This window comes from Pteropus medius, unplaced genomic scaffold (assembly GCF_902729225.1).
Source record: "Pteropus medius unplaced genomic scaffold, Ma_sr-lr_union100, whole genome shotgun sequence".
Taxonomy (NCBI): domain Eukaryota; kingdom Metazoa; phylum Chordata; class Mammalia; order Chiroptera; family Pteropodidae; genus Pteropus; species Pteropus medius.
Genome location: NW_024355523.1, coordinates 439,151 through 458,935, shown reverse-complemented (window position 1 = coordinate 458,935; position 19,785 = coordinate 439,151). Strand labels below are relative to the sequence as shown.

The 19,785-nt window shown below is 31.2% G+C and overlaps 1 protein-coding gene and 1 pseudogene across 1 annotated transcript in view; one reads left to right on the top strand and one right to left on the bottom strand.

Moving 5' to 3' along the window:
- Window positions 1-19,785, bottom strand: part of DYNC2H1 (dynein cytoplasmic 2 heavy chain 1) — a 255,285-nt gene that overhangs the window by 62,435 nt on the left and 173,065 nt on the right. The window contains exons 82-83 of the mRNA XM_039858749.1: window positions 17,067-17,171; window positions 2,232-2,348 (exon numbers count right to left, since the gene is read on the bottom strand). Of these exons, the coding sequence (XP_039714683.1) occupies window positions 2,232-2,348; window positions 17,067-17,171 (222 nt within the window). The remainder of the gene's footprint in view (window positions 1-2,231; window positions 2,349-17,066; window positions 17,172-19,785) is intronic.
- On the top strand, window positions 4,105-4,218 carry LOC120599690 (uncharacterized; annotated as a pseudogene).

The window sequence follows — 19,785 nt, the reverse complement described above, 5'->3', positions numbered from 1 at the left end:
TTAGAATGATGACTCACTTCAAGAGCCTACTGTGCTTATAAATATGACTTCATCACAAAGGTGCTTCCCCTAAAATAAAAGCTTTCAACACCAAATACTTTATCTGTGCTTCTGCCCCCACATTCTATGTTTCTATGATATTTTACTCTACTCAGGCTCCCTGCTTTTCTTCTTTATGTAGGAATGGGAGAGTGAGGAGGTGTGTTATGGCATGAATCCAACATCAGAGAGCTAGTAATAGACTACATCCCAAATGAAAAAAATGAACAGTTGAAAAAGGTAGAGAATTAATGAGTTTCTAATACTGGGTTGGGTTCTAGGGTCTTCTGTGGTCCTCTTTATGTAATAATAGAAAAAAAATTATCCAGAGTTACAAAGAAAATATCTGTATATATTAGCAAAGGGGGGGTGGTATTGAGAAAGGGAAAATAATAAAATCTGAGGGGCCCAACGGAGAGAAGCAGTTAGGGCAAGGAAGACTAAACTACATACTTCAGGAAACTCTACACAATGAGATGTCACCGTCAGGAACTTTAGAAACTGCCCCAATTAAAAAATATATATACATACTCCAGAAGAAAGTGAGTTAGTAGGTGAGCAAATACTCAGCAAAGTGAGTTGTCCCTTGCAACTTCGCCAATGTTTCCTAAAACAAGATTCAGAATGTGCTACTCCAAAATATGACACTTAGGCATAATGAATATTTTAAACTGAAGGAATTGGAGAAAGGGCAGGAGCAGAAAGGATTCTCTGACCTTTCCTTGAAGCAAGTCATAAGACCTTCATGTGAGATGTGCCCTCCCTATACCCTGAGCAAGGAATAGCCTTATCTCTAAAGATGGAGAGATAGCAAGAAGAATTTAAACAAGCATGCCTTGCTGAGTTTTCCCCAGTTTAATCTTTTTAGCTTATATCTCTTTTGTCCTATCATATTTTTCCATGACTTTGCACTCTTCATCAAAACCGGCATGATAATGCTCAGGTTTAACCACTTCTTCAGGTCTTCATTTCTTTATGAAGGCTCCTATGTTACATAAAACTTAAATAAATTTGTATGCTTTTCTCTTGTTAATCTGTCTTTTGTAACAGAGACCCAGCTGAGAATCTAAAAGCGTAGAAGAAAAGGACATTTTTCTTCCCCCACAGTACAAAATAATATGACTGGGTTTCTTGTAAAATATATGGATTATTTTTATAATAGGATTACTTTTACAATAGGCTTTGCTATTGTAAAGGATAAACTTAGTCAATTATTCAAATCATTCAATTTATATCTCATCTCCAAATGAAGACTTTGAAAATAATTTTACATTATTCTTCTCAGAATAGCTACATTATGTAAAATACATACATATGAATATATATGTTCTTATATATATGAACACATTTTAAGAACTGCATAGAAAACCATCAGAAAATTCAAAATAGACAATTTCATATTAAAAAAAAAGTTGTAGACTGTTTTAAGAAGCTGTGTCTTGACAAGAATATTACCCAAACATCAAGAAATGAATTGCTAAAGGAAAGAATTGAACATTTGTGTAAATTTGGTTATTAATTTAAAGATAATCAAGGTTATCTTTAAATTAGATTAAATTAAATTTTTAAAAAAAGAAGAAAAAATAATAACATTAATATGAATTGGTTGAAGAATGGAAATCAGGGCCATGAATTCATAGTCAGAAGTCTGACATCTAAGCATTTTTAGAATATTACTAAACATATGAATTGCAAAGTTATATTTTTAATTCCAGAGAATAAATCCCTATTCAATAAGAATAGGAAGTGTAATACTCTAATGGTTTTGCCTAGTGAGCAAGCAACTATTCAATAATCTATAATATAACTATTCTATAATATAAAAATAAGATGATTCCTGTTGATAAACTGTTTCTCCTTAGCACTTTGATGCCTTTGAAACACTTCATCTCTAATAGCAGTTATTAACTTTACAGAAAGGAGAGAGAGAAGGCTATGCATTATCAAAATATATAGCAGGTATAGAAGATGACATAGCATATTACCAGGATAAGACAAATTACACAGATGACACTGATTCTGGGCTGATCTACTTCTCCTACTATTATTTCCTCCATCTCTTTCCAGGGTATTGTATATATTAAGGGCTGATCAGTGCAAAATTTTACCAACATGAACTATGAATAAAGCTAGAAAAAATAACGGATAGGGAGAAAAAAAGAAAAAAATCAGAAGACTATTTCACTACTAACCTGGTTTAGTTTCTTCCAGAGATTGAGAACAGGAGAAAGTTCATTAGACCAGATTTCTCTGTCAAATTTGCAACCAGCTGTTACTGATCTGCCCAAGATCCTCAACTGTGAAATAACCTAAATGAAGAAAATAATAAGCAGCAATAAATGAAAATGACTTCAGTAAAACAGAGAGAAATAGCATAGGTACAAAAATCGCCATATTTATTTTATAAAAATAAAGACCAAATATAAACAAGTTTTAATCTCATTATCTCTGTTCTATTGGCTTAGTATTTTACTAATTTAAGTAAATAACAAAAGAACTTAAAATTGAGAGAAACCATTCTAAAAAATGACATATTATAATGGCATTTATTTGAAAAAGCTGCTTCTTTAGCCAGAAAACTCTAATTATCCATTATTAATAACCTCTTACTGCCTCCATTTGCTCATTTCTGAAATCCAAATTTTTTTCAGTTTGATTGGTTTAAATTTCATAATTTTAAAATGCTGATATAAAGATAGTTTTTTGAAAAGACAAAATGAAAAATAGTAAATAGCATAGCAAAATGTATAAAATAGTAAAAAAACACAAGTAATTACTGGTTGTAAAATTATCAAAACCTATATAAGTTTTAAGGCTTTATATTGATTTGGTGTTGTCATCGTAATGTTTCCTCTACATTTAAGACTCATATGAAAGAAGTATAGATCATTTAGTTAAAACAAGGCAAGGTAAACAAGTATTTCTGTATTTATTCGGGGCTTTTACTTTTGTAACTTTCTTGTAACTTTCAGGTTTTTTATCATTATAATCAAAATTGATTCACTTACATTTTATTTTCTAAAATAGTATTTAATGATTTCCATTTCAATAACATCAATTAACCTTAATCATTTGCTAAGAATGATCCAGAATATTACCAAGTATGCTAAATACTGTATTACAGATATCAGAGTTTGTGTATAAAATCAATGAGGTATGCACTAACTGTTCGTTATAAATATTTCAACTAAATATTAAAATTGTGCTGTTTATTTGATATAAAAAAATCCAAATAAACTGGCATATGTTTTCCTAAACTAGTATTTTAAATATCAACATTTGCAGCATGTTGATTACCTTTATGCTTTACCTTTTGAGAGATGTTGGTTGTTTTTTTCCTTTTTAACACATTGGGCTATATTTCACACTTCGTTAGGTTCTTGTAATACTAAAGTTCATAATAAAATGAGGGCCATAAATCTTTCAAAATAAATGCACTACTTACTTTTTAAAAATCCACAATCACACTGTTAAACTCGAATTACTTCTAGAGCTTTTGATTGATTCTCTAATCTTGAAAAACCGTGGTGCTTCAGTGTTTCATTTTCTTTGTTTTTCTGATAAATTATTTTCATTTGCTCTAGCTGAACCCTACAACAGCACCTAATTTATCAGTTTTGCTAGACTGCAAAACTTCACTAGTTGGTAGTCAGAAGTACTATTTTAACTATGGTAACATTTCCTATCACTTATTTGTGTTTTAACTGTCAAAAAATGACAGAAAACAAATAAGAATGGAAAAGGATGTCTAAAGGAAAAAAGATTCAAATAATTTTATACATGATGTTAAAAACTATTTTAAGAATAAAATCTTTGCTAGCCCAAAAAGGCCATGTTTCTTGCTTGCTTTTCTTAACAGTATAATATATTGTAATCTTTAATAAACAGAATAATAAAAAAAGATTTCAAATACAGAAAAATATTTCGATAATGAAGATAGGTCTATAACTTATAATGATGGACCATCTTTCATTTTTACAAAATCTTAATATTTATCTTTCTACAAAGCACAATAAATAAAATGTCTTTCCATTATTCATGTTTTAAACAAATTTAAAAATATTTGTCTACGACCATGCCACCCTGAATATGCCCGATCTGATCTCAGAAGCTAAGCAGGGTCGGGCCTGATTAGTACTTGGATGGGAGACCACCTAGGAAGACCAGGTGCTGTAGGCATTAAAAAAACAAACCAACAAACAAAAACTTTATTCGATACAATCATGCACCACTTAACAACAGGGATACATTCTAAGAAATGCATTGTTAGTGATTTATCTTTGTATGAACATCATAGAATGTACTTACACAAACCTAGATAGCATAGCCTATCCCACTCCTAGTATATGTATATGTATATGTATATACAAATCTACTACCGTACAAAACAACATAAGATTAAATCAAGTGCAAGAGAAAATGATGCGAACAAGAGACACAGTAAGCATGAGATGTATGAGGCTACTGCCAGAGTAACAAGGCACACTATTTTATAGCAAACTATTTTTTTATAAGTAGAAAGAATATACTCTAAAATAATAAAAAGTATATAATAGCACATAAATGAGTAACACTGTTGTTTATTATCAATATCAAATGTTAGGTACTTTACATGCTATACTTTTATATAATTATGATTATATGTGCTATACTTTAATAAGAGTGGCAACACAGTAGGTTTATACCAGCATCACCAAAAACACATGAGCAATGCATATAGGCTATGACATTACAACATCACTAGGCAGTAGCAATTTTTCAGCTCCATTATAATCTTGGGACCACAGATTATATGTAGTCTGTCATTGGCCAAAATGTCATTATGCAATGTATGACTATAATATTCCTTTAAAATTGGATCAAAGGCGATGAAATTTCCCACGAACAACATATCTACACCACTTCTCACAAGTTCTATCTGTACTGAACAGTGTGCATTATGCCACTGGCATGCAAATCTTATATACAATTGTATTTCCCTTTTTACTTTGGATATTATGAAGCATACAGAGAAATTTCTGATCTAATATCAAATTTATAGAACCTTAGAGCATGGGTTTTGTTGGTTTTGCCTTCTTTTGGCATAAACTGATTTCCTAGTTTTCTTTTCCTTTCCTAATATTCTTTTTGGCTGATTTCCTCAACTATTGATTGAACACTAATATATTATTTATATATTTGTAAGTCACCTCCACTATAATCCTTCTGGAAATGAGAAGCAATATACATTTTAAAAATAAACACTTATTCCCAGTCTACACATAAGAAACAAATTGTCAAAGAAATTAAGTAAATTACATTTTTGTCTCAGGAAATATGGCAGACTAAATGTCTGAAGAAAATTTTATAATGCAGTACATTTAAAAATTATGAATAAACAACATCATCAATGAAAAACATTTAAAATTTATAACTGAAGTGCCAGGGAAATTCAGGGAAATCATTAAATGTTAAAGCCAAAGAGGCAAAGCTAAATCTAGAGACCTAGGTGAATTCTGAAGCCAGCCAAGAACTTTTACCTTTTCACTTCAAAAAGAAGCACTTTATGGCTTCTCTTTGGTGTATCCAAATTGCCAGCATCTACTCTTGCACTTTGGGGTCATTATTATTAACTAAAATAAAGGTTACTGCAACGCAAGTACCGCGATACCATTACAGTCTGCTAATCAATGCATCTCTTAAGTGACTAATGGGTGCAGAGTGTGTACAGTGTGGAGAGACATAGAGATGATTCACATCCCAGGCAGGAGAGAGTGGGACAGGGCATGATTTCATTATGCTACTCAGAATAACCAGCAATTTAAAATTTATAAATTGTTTATTTCTGGAATTTTCCGTTTAATATCTTTGGACCACGGTTAACCATGCGTAATTGCAACCACAGAAAGTGAAACGTAGATAAGGGTAGACTATTGTTTAATGATTTATAGAAAAACAAAATAATTTATAATAAATTTTATATACAATATATTACACTATAGATTTTCCTATTTGTGTGTATTTTAAATAAATAGAAATTTATTAAACAATATCTTTTTCTTTATCTTCAGCTTAAGTATTATTTCCTTTCTCAACAGTTATTTGGGAGGCCTTAAGTTTACTTAATCAATATCCTCATTGCCTACCCCTTAACATTTTTATGTTCCCTCTGGGTACTTGGCCAAGTACAATATGTTTAACTGTGTTACAAAACACATTGGGATGTAACAAACCATATTAAATCTTCTCACATACTGCAAAAATTAAACAGTACACTAATGTGTTAAAGTGAGATATATGAGAATATCTAGAGGTTTATCTTTCTAATGTTAATATATGATAAATGGGGGACTCTCTCTATGTCTCTCAGGTATTTCAATAAAAATATAGCAGTAACATACAAGACCAAACTGTAATTTATATTGATTTATGAGATGAAATTTCAACAAGATCAAAAGAGAAACGTACAGTCACTCCATCATGTTAAGAACTCACATTATCATTTTTCCAAAGCAATATGATACAAAAAGACGGAAAAATCACGGGAGAGTTCCTGGCTTGTACAATTTTAACATAAGCAAAATATGAATGAACTCCTCTCTCATATTAAAGGACATTTAAATTTTACTAAAACTATTGAATATACCAGTTTTCAAATACTGAGGCATATATTATTTGGAGTAATAGACTAAACACTTCATTATAAATCATGTATATATTAATGTTTTAATTATAATTCTGGTTAATACTAAATGACTCAGATCTGGAATTAATTACCAAATTATATGAACTGTTTAGATCCATCTCTGCCTTGAAGATATGTAATTATGATGCTTTGTTACACTTAATTATACTTTGTAATAATTAGTGGTTCTAATAATCCTACTTGCTGAGAGTAAAATCATACTTTTGTTGTTTATGAAAGTACAAAGACAGACATAGAATGTATAAATATATTCTATATACAAATACCCATAAACCACATATATAAGATTTCATGTCTCCTAATATGCTAATAAACTTACCTATTTAAAAAATATTTATTATATACCACATTTGAAGAGAGTCTGGAAATTAATTAAAATACTAAATGTCATATGATCCATCCATTCCACTTCTAAGCATTTGCCCAAGAGCAATAAAAGCATATGGTCATACAAAGACACAAAATGTTCAAATGCTCACAGCAACTTAAGTTTAATAGCTTCAAACTGGAAACAGTGTAAATGCTCTTCAATGAATGAATAAAAAACAAATTGTGGTACATCCATACAATGGGCTATTAATGAGCAATAAAAAGGAACAAACTCCTAATATCTTTAATATAAATGAATCATAATTATGAAGCCAGAAAAGAGTACTTAATTATATAATCCTTTTATAGGAAACTCTAGAAAATGCAAACTAATCTACAGTGACGAAAAAGAAATCAGTAGTTGCCTGGAACAGGGGAATGGAGACAGGAAGAAGAGATTAGAAAGTATTAGAGAAAACTTTGGGGTAATGGAAATGTTCGCTATCTAATGTGGTGATGGTCTCACAGGTTTATACATACGTCATATATCAAACCATATCAACTCAAACTAAATATGTGCATTTTACTGAATGTCGATTAACCTCAATAAAAGTATAAAAACTGAAAAAAAAAGTAATTATTAAAAATGATGCTAGATAGTTCACAGAATAACCAGAAAGTGGAAAAGTGGGCTTTAGGGCCAGGAAATGCCCTGGTTGTTCTGGTGGAAAAAAATAAAGAAAAGCTGATATTGCCACTGAATATAGAGACTGTGGCTTTTCTATCATCATTGGCCCTGGCTCTGGGTGCTACTCAAGAACTAGAATTTGCTTCAAGCACCACTGCTTGAAAGAGAGGAAAGGAAACAACCTCCTTGATTCACTAAGTCCCTATTTACAGGCTTGAGCTGATGCCTGTCATGCCTGTGCTCTAACTGTGAGGGGGCTCAGAAACTGCATATCTGTCATGTCCAACATCCACCATGGTAGTAGCATGCCTGTCCTACCAAAAATTTTTTTGAGGAAAGTACTAAAAGCTATCTACATTTAATTGAGTAACAAGATCAAGAAGGCATGTATAAACATCTATCACATTTATTTGAAGTTTGTAAAATTAACTTTATTATGAACATTTTCAAAAATACACAAAATCGATTTTATTAAGAACATTTTAGAAGATACACAGACATCCATCATCCAGATTCTACCATGGTGAAGATATTCCCATACTTGGTTATTCCATTTCTAATTTCTTTTCTTTTATTTTGTTGTTATGATTCCTTAAGTCTTTTAAAATAAGTCTCAGACCACATGTTACATAACTCCTACATACTTAGTATGTATCTCAAAAAATAATAAACATAACTACATGCCCCTATTTCACCTAACAAAATTAATAAAAATTCAGTGGTATTTATTATATAACACCCAGTCCATAATTAAACTTCCCCACTATCAAAATGTGTTTAAATTGGATTGTTTGAATCAGTATCCATAGAAAGGTCATGTAGTTGTTATGTATTTTAAGTCTCATTAATATAGAGCAGTTTTTCTGACTTTTCTTTTCTGCATGCAATTAACCTGTTGATAAAACTGAGTCAGTTATTTTGCAGAATGCCAGTGTTGTCAATTAATTTGTTCTTTTATCCTGTGTTTTGTTAATGAGATGTCAGTTCTAAAAGCTTGATTAGGTTCAGGTTCACTTTTTTTTTTTAAAGGGAGGCATCTTATTTTCCTTAAGTGGTCACCAATGTTCTCGTTTCTCTTTCTCTCTCTCTCTCTCTCTCAAAATATAATTGACATACAATATTGTATTAGTTTCAGGTGTCACTGATATCCTTTTTTATTAAAGTATAGTTGACATTCAATATTATATTAGTTACAGGTATACAACATAGTGATTCGACATTTATATACTTATGAAGTGATGACTATGATAACTCTAGTAACCATCTGTCTCCAGGTTCACTTTTTTTCTGAAAGAATACTTTTGCAAAGTGTATTTTATATTGTATCACATCAAGAGGCACACAGTGTTTAAATGCCACCTCTTTGTGATGTGAATTGATCACTGAGTACAAGTGGTAATAGCTAATCCTTCTCCTGCACATTTTTCCATCAACCTTCTATCTAATGGTTTCAACCTTTGATAAATATTTTATGAATTAATTATTTTATTGGGTTTGTAAAACAGTGATTTTTCAAATTCTGTCATTCCTTCTATATTTACTACCTAGAATTAATCAATAAAGAAGAACTTCCTTTCATCAATTCCTCTTTCATTAAATACAATTCACAAAAGAAAGATAAGATGGATGCTTAATTCTTTCCCTTTAATCGCCATTTTTCAAACTTAAGAGTCCTTTATTTCTTACTAAATGATGACCTATAAAAAAAAAAAGCTCAAGTTTATAACATTAGTAATTTTAGTATTTCCTTATAAAGATTCAAAAGTAATAAATGTAAAATCATTGTGATTGTTACAAAATTAAATAGACTGATAATGTATTCAATCGACTTGCTTTTGTCTCAAATGGTCATAGAACTCAAAATGTGACATCTATTCAACCCCAGATTTGCCTACAGTTAGAAGTCAGAAATTAATACACTGTGTATAAAAGTACATATGTATTACTTCTTTTTGCTGATGATGCTATCAGCAAAGTTGTAGTTAATAAATATACTCCTGAAATATGAGTTAATATATTCAAACAAAATACTATCTGAGAGAAAAGAGCATCTTAAGCAGCCTGGTTTCAAAGAAAATGATTTACCAGAAACTTGTGACTTCTCTAATAACTGATGAAAAACCATTTAACTGCAGAAAAATAAATGTTACTTTTATAAAACTTCTTTTTATAGAAGAATTAAAGCTAATAAGGAATTTGATCAATAACAATTGCCTCCCCAAACCTACCGTTTCTTGAGCCATAGCCTACTGCAATTGTTTTCTAATTCATCCATCTGCTTTAAGTCTTATCTCCTAATGTCAATTCTCTACAAGCCTTATGCCACCAGAGTGATCTAGTTATTGCAATGGCTCACTCATAGGGCTCAATGTTATCAAGTCTGCTTTTCCGTCTCTACCTCCTGGCCTCATATCCCACTACTCTCCCTCTCCATTGTGTTTCAGCCACATCTATTTCCTATTCCAAATTATATATCCTAGAGAAACTCTTGCACATACATACGAGGAGACATGCACATGAACATTCATACAAGCATTATTTATAATACTCCCAAAATAAACAAATTGTGTTACAGTTACATAATAAAATATTTTGCAAGAATAATAATGAATGAAACTATAGCTAAACTATTAAGATAAATAAATCTCAGAAAAATAATATGGAATGAAAAAAGCAAGTCCTAGAACACTAAATGCAATACATTGTTTTAAAAAGTTCAAAAATAAGCAAAATGAAGTAATATATTTTTAGGCACAAACGTGTGTATATGAATGCATGCATGTAATACAACCATTAAAAAAGCATAAGACTATTAAAAACAATTTATAAACAAAACAGTCAGAATGGTAACTCCTTCATCAGAAAGGCAAAGGGATGAGATAGAAGAGGATCACAAGTTGTTGATACAAGTTACTGGTAATATCCTAGTTCTTGGGTTGTTACTGGTTCATGGGTTTCATTATATCATATTCTTAATACCAATATTATGTATACAGTCTTTTATATGTATCAAAGTTTTTATTTTAAAAAGACAGTAAAAAATTCAAAATTAAAGAAACATACACAGGTCCTACATAAACATAAGTCACATGTTTATTTCATAAATCTTATGAAAAAACACAAAGCAGTTAAGGGGAATAAGCAATACTAACTGAGAGAAGTTGGTATTTTATATTACTGTTTGATAAGGTAACATTTAGAGACCTGAGAGGAGTAAAAGAGTAAGCCATGCAGATATCTAGGGGATGAATGCTCCAGGCAAAGTAAACAAAGTGCAAAGGCTCCTTAGGCAAAAACTCAAGGCAAGTGTAGCCAGAGTAGGGGCCCCAGAGTGAGCAAGGGAAGGAGGTTCAGAAAACTAAGGTAGAGAGGAAATAGGCCTGAACATAGGTGCTTGTGAACCTTTGTAATGAATGCTTTCAGCAGTTAGACAGAAAATGACTGGTGGAAAATGACTACTGCTGTCACCGTCTACAGAATATGAAAGTGTCCATCCTTTAGTTAGAGAACCCTATTCCCTGGATAGAGTTGAGCTGACCTAAGAATAAGGAGGTCTTTGCCCCGAGGCCAAGTCTTATTTGACACATCTCTATAGAAAGATTACATGTTTGTATAAATGTGGATTAAAATGACTTTTAAGACTTTTTTTTTCTGAATTATGCAGAGTATGTTCTAGATGCACAAAAGTAATACGTTTTTGCACCATAATTTCATAGCAATTATCTCAGATTGCTCTAGAGACCCACTGATTTCTAAAGAAAGTGAGGGAGTGGTTTTGTTGAGAGCTATTTTAAGAATTGCATTTTACCATATCCCTGAGCTTACTAATTCCATTTTAAAGTACTGAAGTGTAAAGCCTTAAATATGATATTCAATGATATGACATTTTTCCTTGTGCCATGGAACCAAATCACAAATTCAGTACAAAGAAAGCACTTCTTTTGTTATTTGTTTTGAATGGTTTTAAATGGAAGAGCAAAACATGAGTTACCAAATTCAGGAAATTTCTAAATTTAAAACACTTATTTGAGAAAAAAAATCTTAAAGAACTGAATTCTTGGAGACAGCTTTCTATGAAGGGGATTTAATAATTCAAGAAACCGAGATTTGGGCTGAGCCTACTGCTTACCAGAGTATGAACATAGGAACTCAATTTCTCTCTAAATAAAGTTTTGAATAGATTATTTCTAAGTCTGTTGCAGCAGTATAATACCTAAGCAGCTAATAGTTTTTTGTTTGTTTTTCATTCTGAGCCTATAGTCAAGTGAGAAATGTGACTCTTTTGACCAGATTATAAAAAAAGAATCTGATATGCAGATTTCAGGTCATACAGAACTCCAAAATGTGGAATTCTCTGCAGTTTCTCATAATTCTAGTACAGATGCTTTCAAAATTAAGGGAGCCTAAGAATCACCGAAAAATACAGATTCTAAAGCCCTGCTTTCAAATATTTTACAAATGTTGGATAGAATTTAGGAAGCTACTTTTAAAACAAAGTTCCCAGATAATTCTCATGTAAGTGAATACTACCACCACCCTGAGACATGTTTTCTAGAGTTTAAATTACTTTAAATAACCTACATCTGTGATTGTGGGTTAACTTTAAAAAGAGAGAAAAGCAAAAAGAAGCTATAAAGTTATGAGGCTGTTGCTTTTACAATGACATGGAGACAAATCTTGGAAAGAGAAACAGAAAGAACAGAATTATTTGGAGAGTTTAGGGCTATAGATGTACTGCCAAGATTTTGAACGAAGTGATTCTATAAAGAAATGCAGTATGTAGACAGCAGCTGGGTCTTACTGGTACAGATAAGTGCATGTGGTTATTTAACTTGGCAGTTTTCAAAATAATCATGTTGATGACCTTGTTATTTCTTTGACTGTTTCACTCTGGCTTTAAGGTTTCACAAATATGGGTAAAGCTTTGAGGTCCTTATTGATTTTACATACCTAATATCCAAATTCTGGTTGGAATTGCCCTTGCCACCACTTTTTGCTCATTTAAGTATTTTATCCAATATTTAGTCTAAAGCTTTTCCTCTCCGTGGATGGAGTTTGTATTGATCTTCTATTTTTCACTTTTATGTATTTTTCACTTTTATGTATGCTCAACTATCCAACATTAATTGCTTCCAATGAAAGTTACCATTGGAATAGCTTTCACAAGTGTTGAAATGAATAAAAATAGTTCTTGCTCTGAAGGAATTCAGTCTAATGGGGAAAAAGATGTGTGGAAAAGTACCTCTGCAATATAACAGGTAAAACAGAAGCCTGTATTCTAGTTATTTAAGTTTGTATCCTATCAATTTGTATCTCAATGAATGTATGCACCTTTCACGTTTGCTAAAGAAAAAAAATATTGTAATGAATTAGAAGATAACTTTTTAAATGTTTCCAGAATTTCTACATTTAAGACAGTTATTAGCTAATAGAACAATTTAAAAAGTATTTTGTCTATAAATCAACTAAAACACACTATATAACAGTTTTAAATGTAAAATGTCTTTAAAACTATAGCAATATTCAGTGGAAAGTACTAGGGTACAATCAGCAAACAGGTATTGGTGCAAAAAATACATTCTCTACCCTTGAGTAACTCATAATCCTGTAACAGAATGTAGTAAAAAACAAAACAAACAAACAAACAAAATGCTTCTGTCTCTTCTAACATCAATAATACAATTTCTCCCAGAAAATTGTGTTCCCGTTAATTTATCATCTCTTTATCTTCTCCTCTAAGCTTTTTGTCAGAGACATAGGTTTTGGTCAGTGCCAAACTCCTAAATTAATCACGTATATTCATTTGCATCACTTTTTCACTTACTTTCCGCCCCCAAACCACTGTAATTTGGTGTCCACCCTTTAATATTCTACAAAAGAGCTTCTAGAAAAGGTCTTGAAAATTGGTCAAGGCCTATGACTTATTTTTAACTCTAATCTTTAGCACTTATCCCCCCCCCCCCCACCGCCTCCACTCCTGTAGAAACCATTGCTACCCCTCCCATTGCCTTTAAAGCTCTTTGGATTGTCTTATTTTCTGACTACAGTTTACTCTTGCTAAAATTCTTTCAAAACTTTTCCCTAAGGCTATGACAGCTCAGTGCCAAGATGACCCTACACACTCTAGGCTCTTGTCAATGGCAGTCATACATGATCCCGATCCAGAAGGTACTTTCCAGGGTTCTACTTTCAGGCACCTTCTCTTCCTGCCCTAATGATATTCCCTAATAATCTCTAATTCCTATGACTTCCTCTCTCACAGATGTGCTTCTGTTTGTCAAATCCCTTTTAAATCAAATCTATATCTGAATTCTCTCCTACATTTACTTAGTCCAAATTCCTACTAGAGATTTCCAACTAGATATACAAAGACACTCCAATAAATACTTCTATGGGTACCTGAAATTAATAATATCAAAGTGATCTCTTCCTCTCCCCACCATCAAAAATAAAACACATAGTCTTTTCATTTGACTTTCATTTTGATTAATGCATCATCCATACGACATTTATAACATGGTGAAAGAGTTGAAGGAAAGAGGGACAGTATAATAGCTGATGTGTATGAGAACACCTATGGTGTATATTTTAGAGGTTACAAAAAAAAAACAGATAAGTACTGACTCACTGTATCTCTACACAAGTATCATTAACACTTGTAATAAACACAATTTGTGGTTTCTGCCTGATGTGTATGCAGTCAATTCATTTTCAGCCTTCATACATACGAAGTTGGCTATTCAATTTTGGCACTGAACTCATCAAATAACAACTTCAACATCATTTCTCATGTCCCTGAACTTGTACGTGATCAACAATGTTTTTTAAATCTACTCAGTGTCATCCGAGCTTAGGATGGATGATACTTAGGGCAATTATTCTAAATGTGTCTCCAAACATGAATTGGAGTGGAAAAAATCTCTAAATATAGAAATTTTATTAGTTCGACTATATAAACATGTTTATAATTATGAAAAAACGTTGCAATAATTGATATATTGTGAAAGCTGTCTAAGTATGAAAAAGATAATTAAGAATGTTTAAATAGTTAAGAAAACAAACAGTAAAACACATTGACAGTTAAAATTAAATATTAAGAAAGTGTGTGCTCCTTCATTTTTTTAAATGCAAATTTTCAATCAAGGACTTATATAAAAAGTTAGTAGCTATTAAAAGAAAGATTATAATAAAGAATGTAGCTAGCCTTGGAGTAAATGGTAATTATGAAAATAATTTAAAAAAAAAGAAAGTATGTGTCACCAAAAAACTTTAAGAAGAACATGGAATCCTCTTTCAATCCAATAAATATTTACAAAAGTTTAAATACAAAGGCAAGGCAAAATAATCAAGATTAGATCAATTATTTTTATTTTTGGAGACTTGCTATACTAAATTGAGTGAGTAAAAAGTAAATATGAAGCCTAAGTTGTCTCAGGACTGTCTGGGAAAATGACATTGGAGTCTGTCTTGCCACAGAACTAGTTCTTTTAGAAATGAGAGTTAAGATAAACATGGAATGTTTGTCTGCCTGGTTTGCTTTGACACCCATGATCCTTGGGACTCCACTTACCTATGGAACTGCATGTTAGCATGCAAACCCTGGACCTATGGACAAAAATGTCATGTAAGATTGGTGGGAAACTAAGGCTATGACTTCTCAGTGCCAAGATGACCCTACACTCTAGGCTCTTGTCAATGGCAGTCATACATGATCCAGAAGCAAAAGAAGCTATGTATACAGATAGCTGTTAAGCCTCAATAAGATGCTGAGCATTCTGTATTTCTCATGCTGCATCCTACCCTAAAGTTTCTGAGGCTTTATCCTATGTTACTCTTTCCCTTCATCAGATACATGATGCAAGCTGTGCTACATCAGATTTTCTTAGAACCTAAATGATACTGAGACTAGAAGTTGTATAAGCCATATTACGTTAATAACAGGGCTTAAAAGACAAGACTCCTGAACTTCTATTGATAAGGTTCCCAGAGTAAACACTTTCTTGGAATCTATTAAATAAACTTTTATTCTTTTAGTGACCTTTTAATTCTTTTAACCTTTTTGCTTAAGCATTGTTGTAAAATTAATAACACATGCACATAGGCACAAATGTGTGTGTGTAAGTCATATGTTATTGGTGGAGGAATTGAAAAATAACTATATTCAGGTCAGCTAAAAAACATGGAGGTAAATGACTATAGAGTGTAATCATATGTCATGAAGCTAAGGGGCATATAAGACTTTATATTCTTTCATACATTGACAATACTTTCTATGAGAAAGGGAAAAGGAACTGGAGAGTTTCTTCTGCTAACATAGATAAAAATAAATTATTAAGATCTTAATTGTTCCAGAAAACATTATACTTATTTATACATTATTTAAATGAGAATATTTTTATATACTCAAACAATTTTATGCAAGTTGCCTAAAATAACAAGAAATACAAAACTGTACAGATAAATAAGACAATATACTCTAATTAGAATACCTGTAAATTACCAAAACTAAATTGTTAAGAGCTATAAGAATATACTGACCACACAATGAACCTATGTAACTGTTCACAATTTGGTGCCCATAGCTTAGCCCTACATTTATGCCTGCGGAGTAGCCATAGCATATGGTACAGAGGCCTTGTCTTTACTCAGCCTAAATTTAAATTCTAGTTCTGCTTCTTACTGGCTCTGTATTCTTAGGGAAGTAACAATTCTCTACATTTCAATTTCCTCATCCATTGAGGAAAAATAATAGATATTACCTCACAGAGTTTACGAAAATTAAAGAAGTTTCTGAATGTAAAACACTTAAAACAATTTTAAGTATACAGTAAGAGGTTAATTATTTGGTGTGAACAGAAGCTAAAATATACATTGTTTATGGCTAACATTTTTATGTCTCAATAATTTAAAAATCCATACTTCCCCCAGTTTTTATAATTTCCAATCATGAGTAAAAGCATATGAAATACTAAATATTTATCTTTTATAAACTAATGTACCATGCAAGTTATATACCTAGCATTTGTTTTGGAAAGATTCAATGTAGTGACTTATTTAATTGCATAAATTACATTTAAAGTAACCTTAATAAATCATAAGAGTAAAACAAATAAATTTCAGATGAAATAGATAGTGTTCAATGATATTTTACTAATTTTAACAAATGTATTATGATAGAACTATTTGGCTCATTCAAAATTTAGGGTAAGACTGGAATGTATTTTGTTAAAATAAAATTTTAAAATAAAAGCTGTGGGGTCTGTAGTATTAAATAAAATTGATTGTTGTTTCTTTTAGGCTCAGTAACAACACTTTTTCTAAAAGGTAGATCTTTTCTTAGGTTACCTGGGAACTGATCATGCGCTGAGATGAACGAGCAATGTTGGCAGGCAGACCAAAGAAACTAGGTTTGTCATCCTCTGGAAGTTTCTCAATGACAGCACGATAATCCTAAATATAAAGAAGTAAAAAACAGTGTTTCAAAAAAGACTTAACTTACAACAATTAAAATCAGAGAGAGTGAATATTGTGAAGTATTAAATTATTAGTTATTAATATGTTACATTTTCTAGGTAAACCTCACTTTTAGTCTGTATGTTATCTATGAGAAATATTGTCATTACTACTTCTTCATTCTTAAATTACTTGATATTATATTTTCTTATCCTAACTTTCCACATTCAAAGGGACTCTGAATTGATTAAAACAAATATATTTGAGTGGCTATGCGCACTATGTATAAGATATGAAAGCCCTGTAATTTTTCTTCTTGTAACCTACCAGAGTGCAGTTCTGCTTTTATCAAGATAAATATTCCAGCAATCCTTTTTTTTTTAATTTATAGAAACCCCAGAAACCTATACATAAACACTCTGGTATGTAGGCACTGCTTTGTAAATTGCTTTATCATAAATTCCTTTATCTTCAATTTCCTGATGAGATGTGATGAAATGCACTGATAATCCTATCATCCCAAGAATTACTGTAAGCATTGCAAAGACACCATTTACTAGCATGCATTTGAACAGTTATTCACTCAGGACTCTAAATGAGCAACTAAGTGTAGACCAAGAGGATTTATTCATTTTGGCCCAAAGATTATAATTGTTTTATTTTCATGTGTTCAATGTATAAAAATTCATTGCATGGCACATTTATGATGTACGCTTTTTGTATGAATTTTATCTTTCAGTTTAAACCTCAAAAGAGATTGAAGACTATTCAGGGTACACTTCCTGAAATATATGTAATATAATAAATAACTATATGCTATATCTGCTCATTCACTCTAAGGTTCTCCCACTAGAAACTGAACTCCCTAGATGATGCATCACGAGATCCACAATGTCTGGAACAGGGCTGTCATTGAGCAAATGTTATTTAATGAATGAAAGACACTAAAAAACAAAAAAGATGGGATAACTAGTAACATAATAGATAAGATATGAGTAATATATTCAATATTGAAACAAAGAAAGGAATTTTCTTGAAAAATATTTGAATGAGAAAAAAGCACAATACTGTTGTTCTATATAATAATATAGAACTATATAATTGTATATATGTATCTTTGTAATTCATGAAGAAATGTATAATTATAATACTCTAATAAAAACATTTGGGCATTTATACAAATATAGATTTGTGGGGTTTGTGGTAAAATAAACTAGAATTTAAATATTTGGGCTATATTTAGTACTATTTTCTGGAAAAGATGACTGCATTCTAGGAGATTTTTATAAGATAACTCAGTAAAAACTACAGCTAGCCAAAATAAATACATAAACAAAAACATTGCTATGAAAGCCAGATAAAGTGACTCCCTCTTATATATTTAGAAATGCTTTAAACTTATAAGCCAGAAAGTGAAAATAAACAATTGTTAAATATATTTGATTTCTTTCATATTATTGAATATAACAGAGCACTCTTACACCTACTAGGAAGTAGCACATTCTCCCATTCTAAATCTTCACAGCAGTCCTACATTTAAAAAATTTTGAAAATCTTGAAAATCCCTTCGAGATTTACCTACACACTCTATCCTATTATCATCAATCTTCAACGAATATCCAAAAGTGTACAGGACACCTAATGAGGTTAGAGAATCAGGATGCATATTGACATAACAAATAATAATCCTTATTTGTCAATGACAATTACTGGTGCATTTGAAAAGAAACAACATATATTTAAGAATGTAAGAAATGATTCAAGTACACTTGTTCCTTGATTTACACAGATTGTCTATTCCATGTGTTTTACATGGAAGAAAACTGTAAAAAGAGTCCACCAATATGGAAAAAAAAATACTAAAAAAACAGGCCAATATAAATCATACGAATATTTCACATATTTTTACAAAAAATGCTAATGAAGATTCAGAAAAAAACAAAATAAATTTTACTCACTGTCAGTGTCTGTACTATAATCTAAAGCAGTCGACCTGTTCTTTTTAATTGGTACAAAATCACTATATTCATCACTCAAAATATTTAGAAGTACTACTTCAGTTTCATTATTTATGTTTATGTTTTTGGATGATCTTTTCCAACCTTATCTTTTGCTAAACTTTCATAAATTCTTTGATATTCACTGCAACATTTTTAAAAAAAATTTTCGAAATTTTAAGGCTCATTGGATGTTTGGATCAATATCTAGAATTGCAGTTTCCAGTTCTGTGGCCAATTGAAGAGCTTTGTAAATATTTTCTGCAGTGAATGAACCTGGTTCAAGGTCACTGCCATATCCATCAGCAGGATGAGCTTCAGATATTAAATTAATTAATTCATTATCAGTTAATTTGTAATCAAACAGTTATTCGTTAATATTATCTACATTCAAATTGTCAAAGCCTTCTTCTTGAAATTTATTTAATAAATTAATAATGCCAGTTAATCCTTCTTCTGTTGTTGGAACCATATTCACTGGTACAACCACTGCTGGCCATATTGCTTTCCAGCAAGCATTGAAAGTTGATGGCTTTATATCACTCAAAGCTAAAGCAATATTCTTAATACGACTTAAAACTGTGTATTTATTTAAGGTTTCTGTAACTGTGATT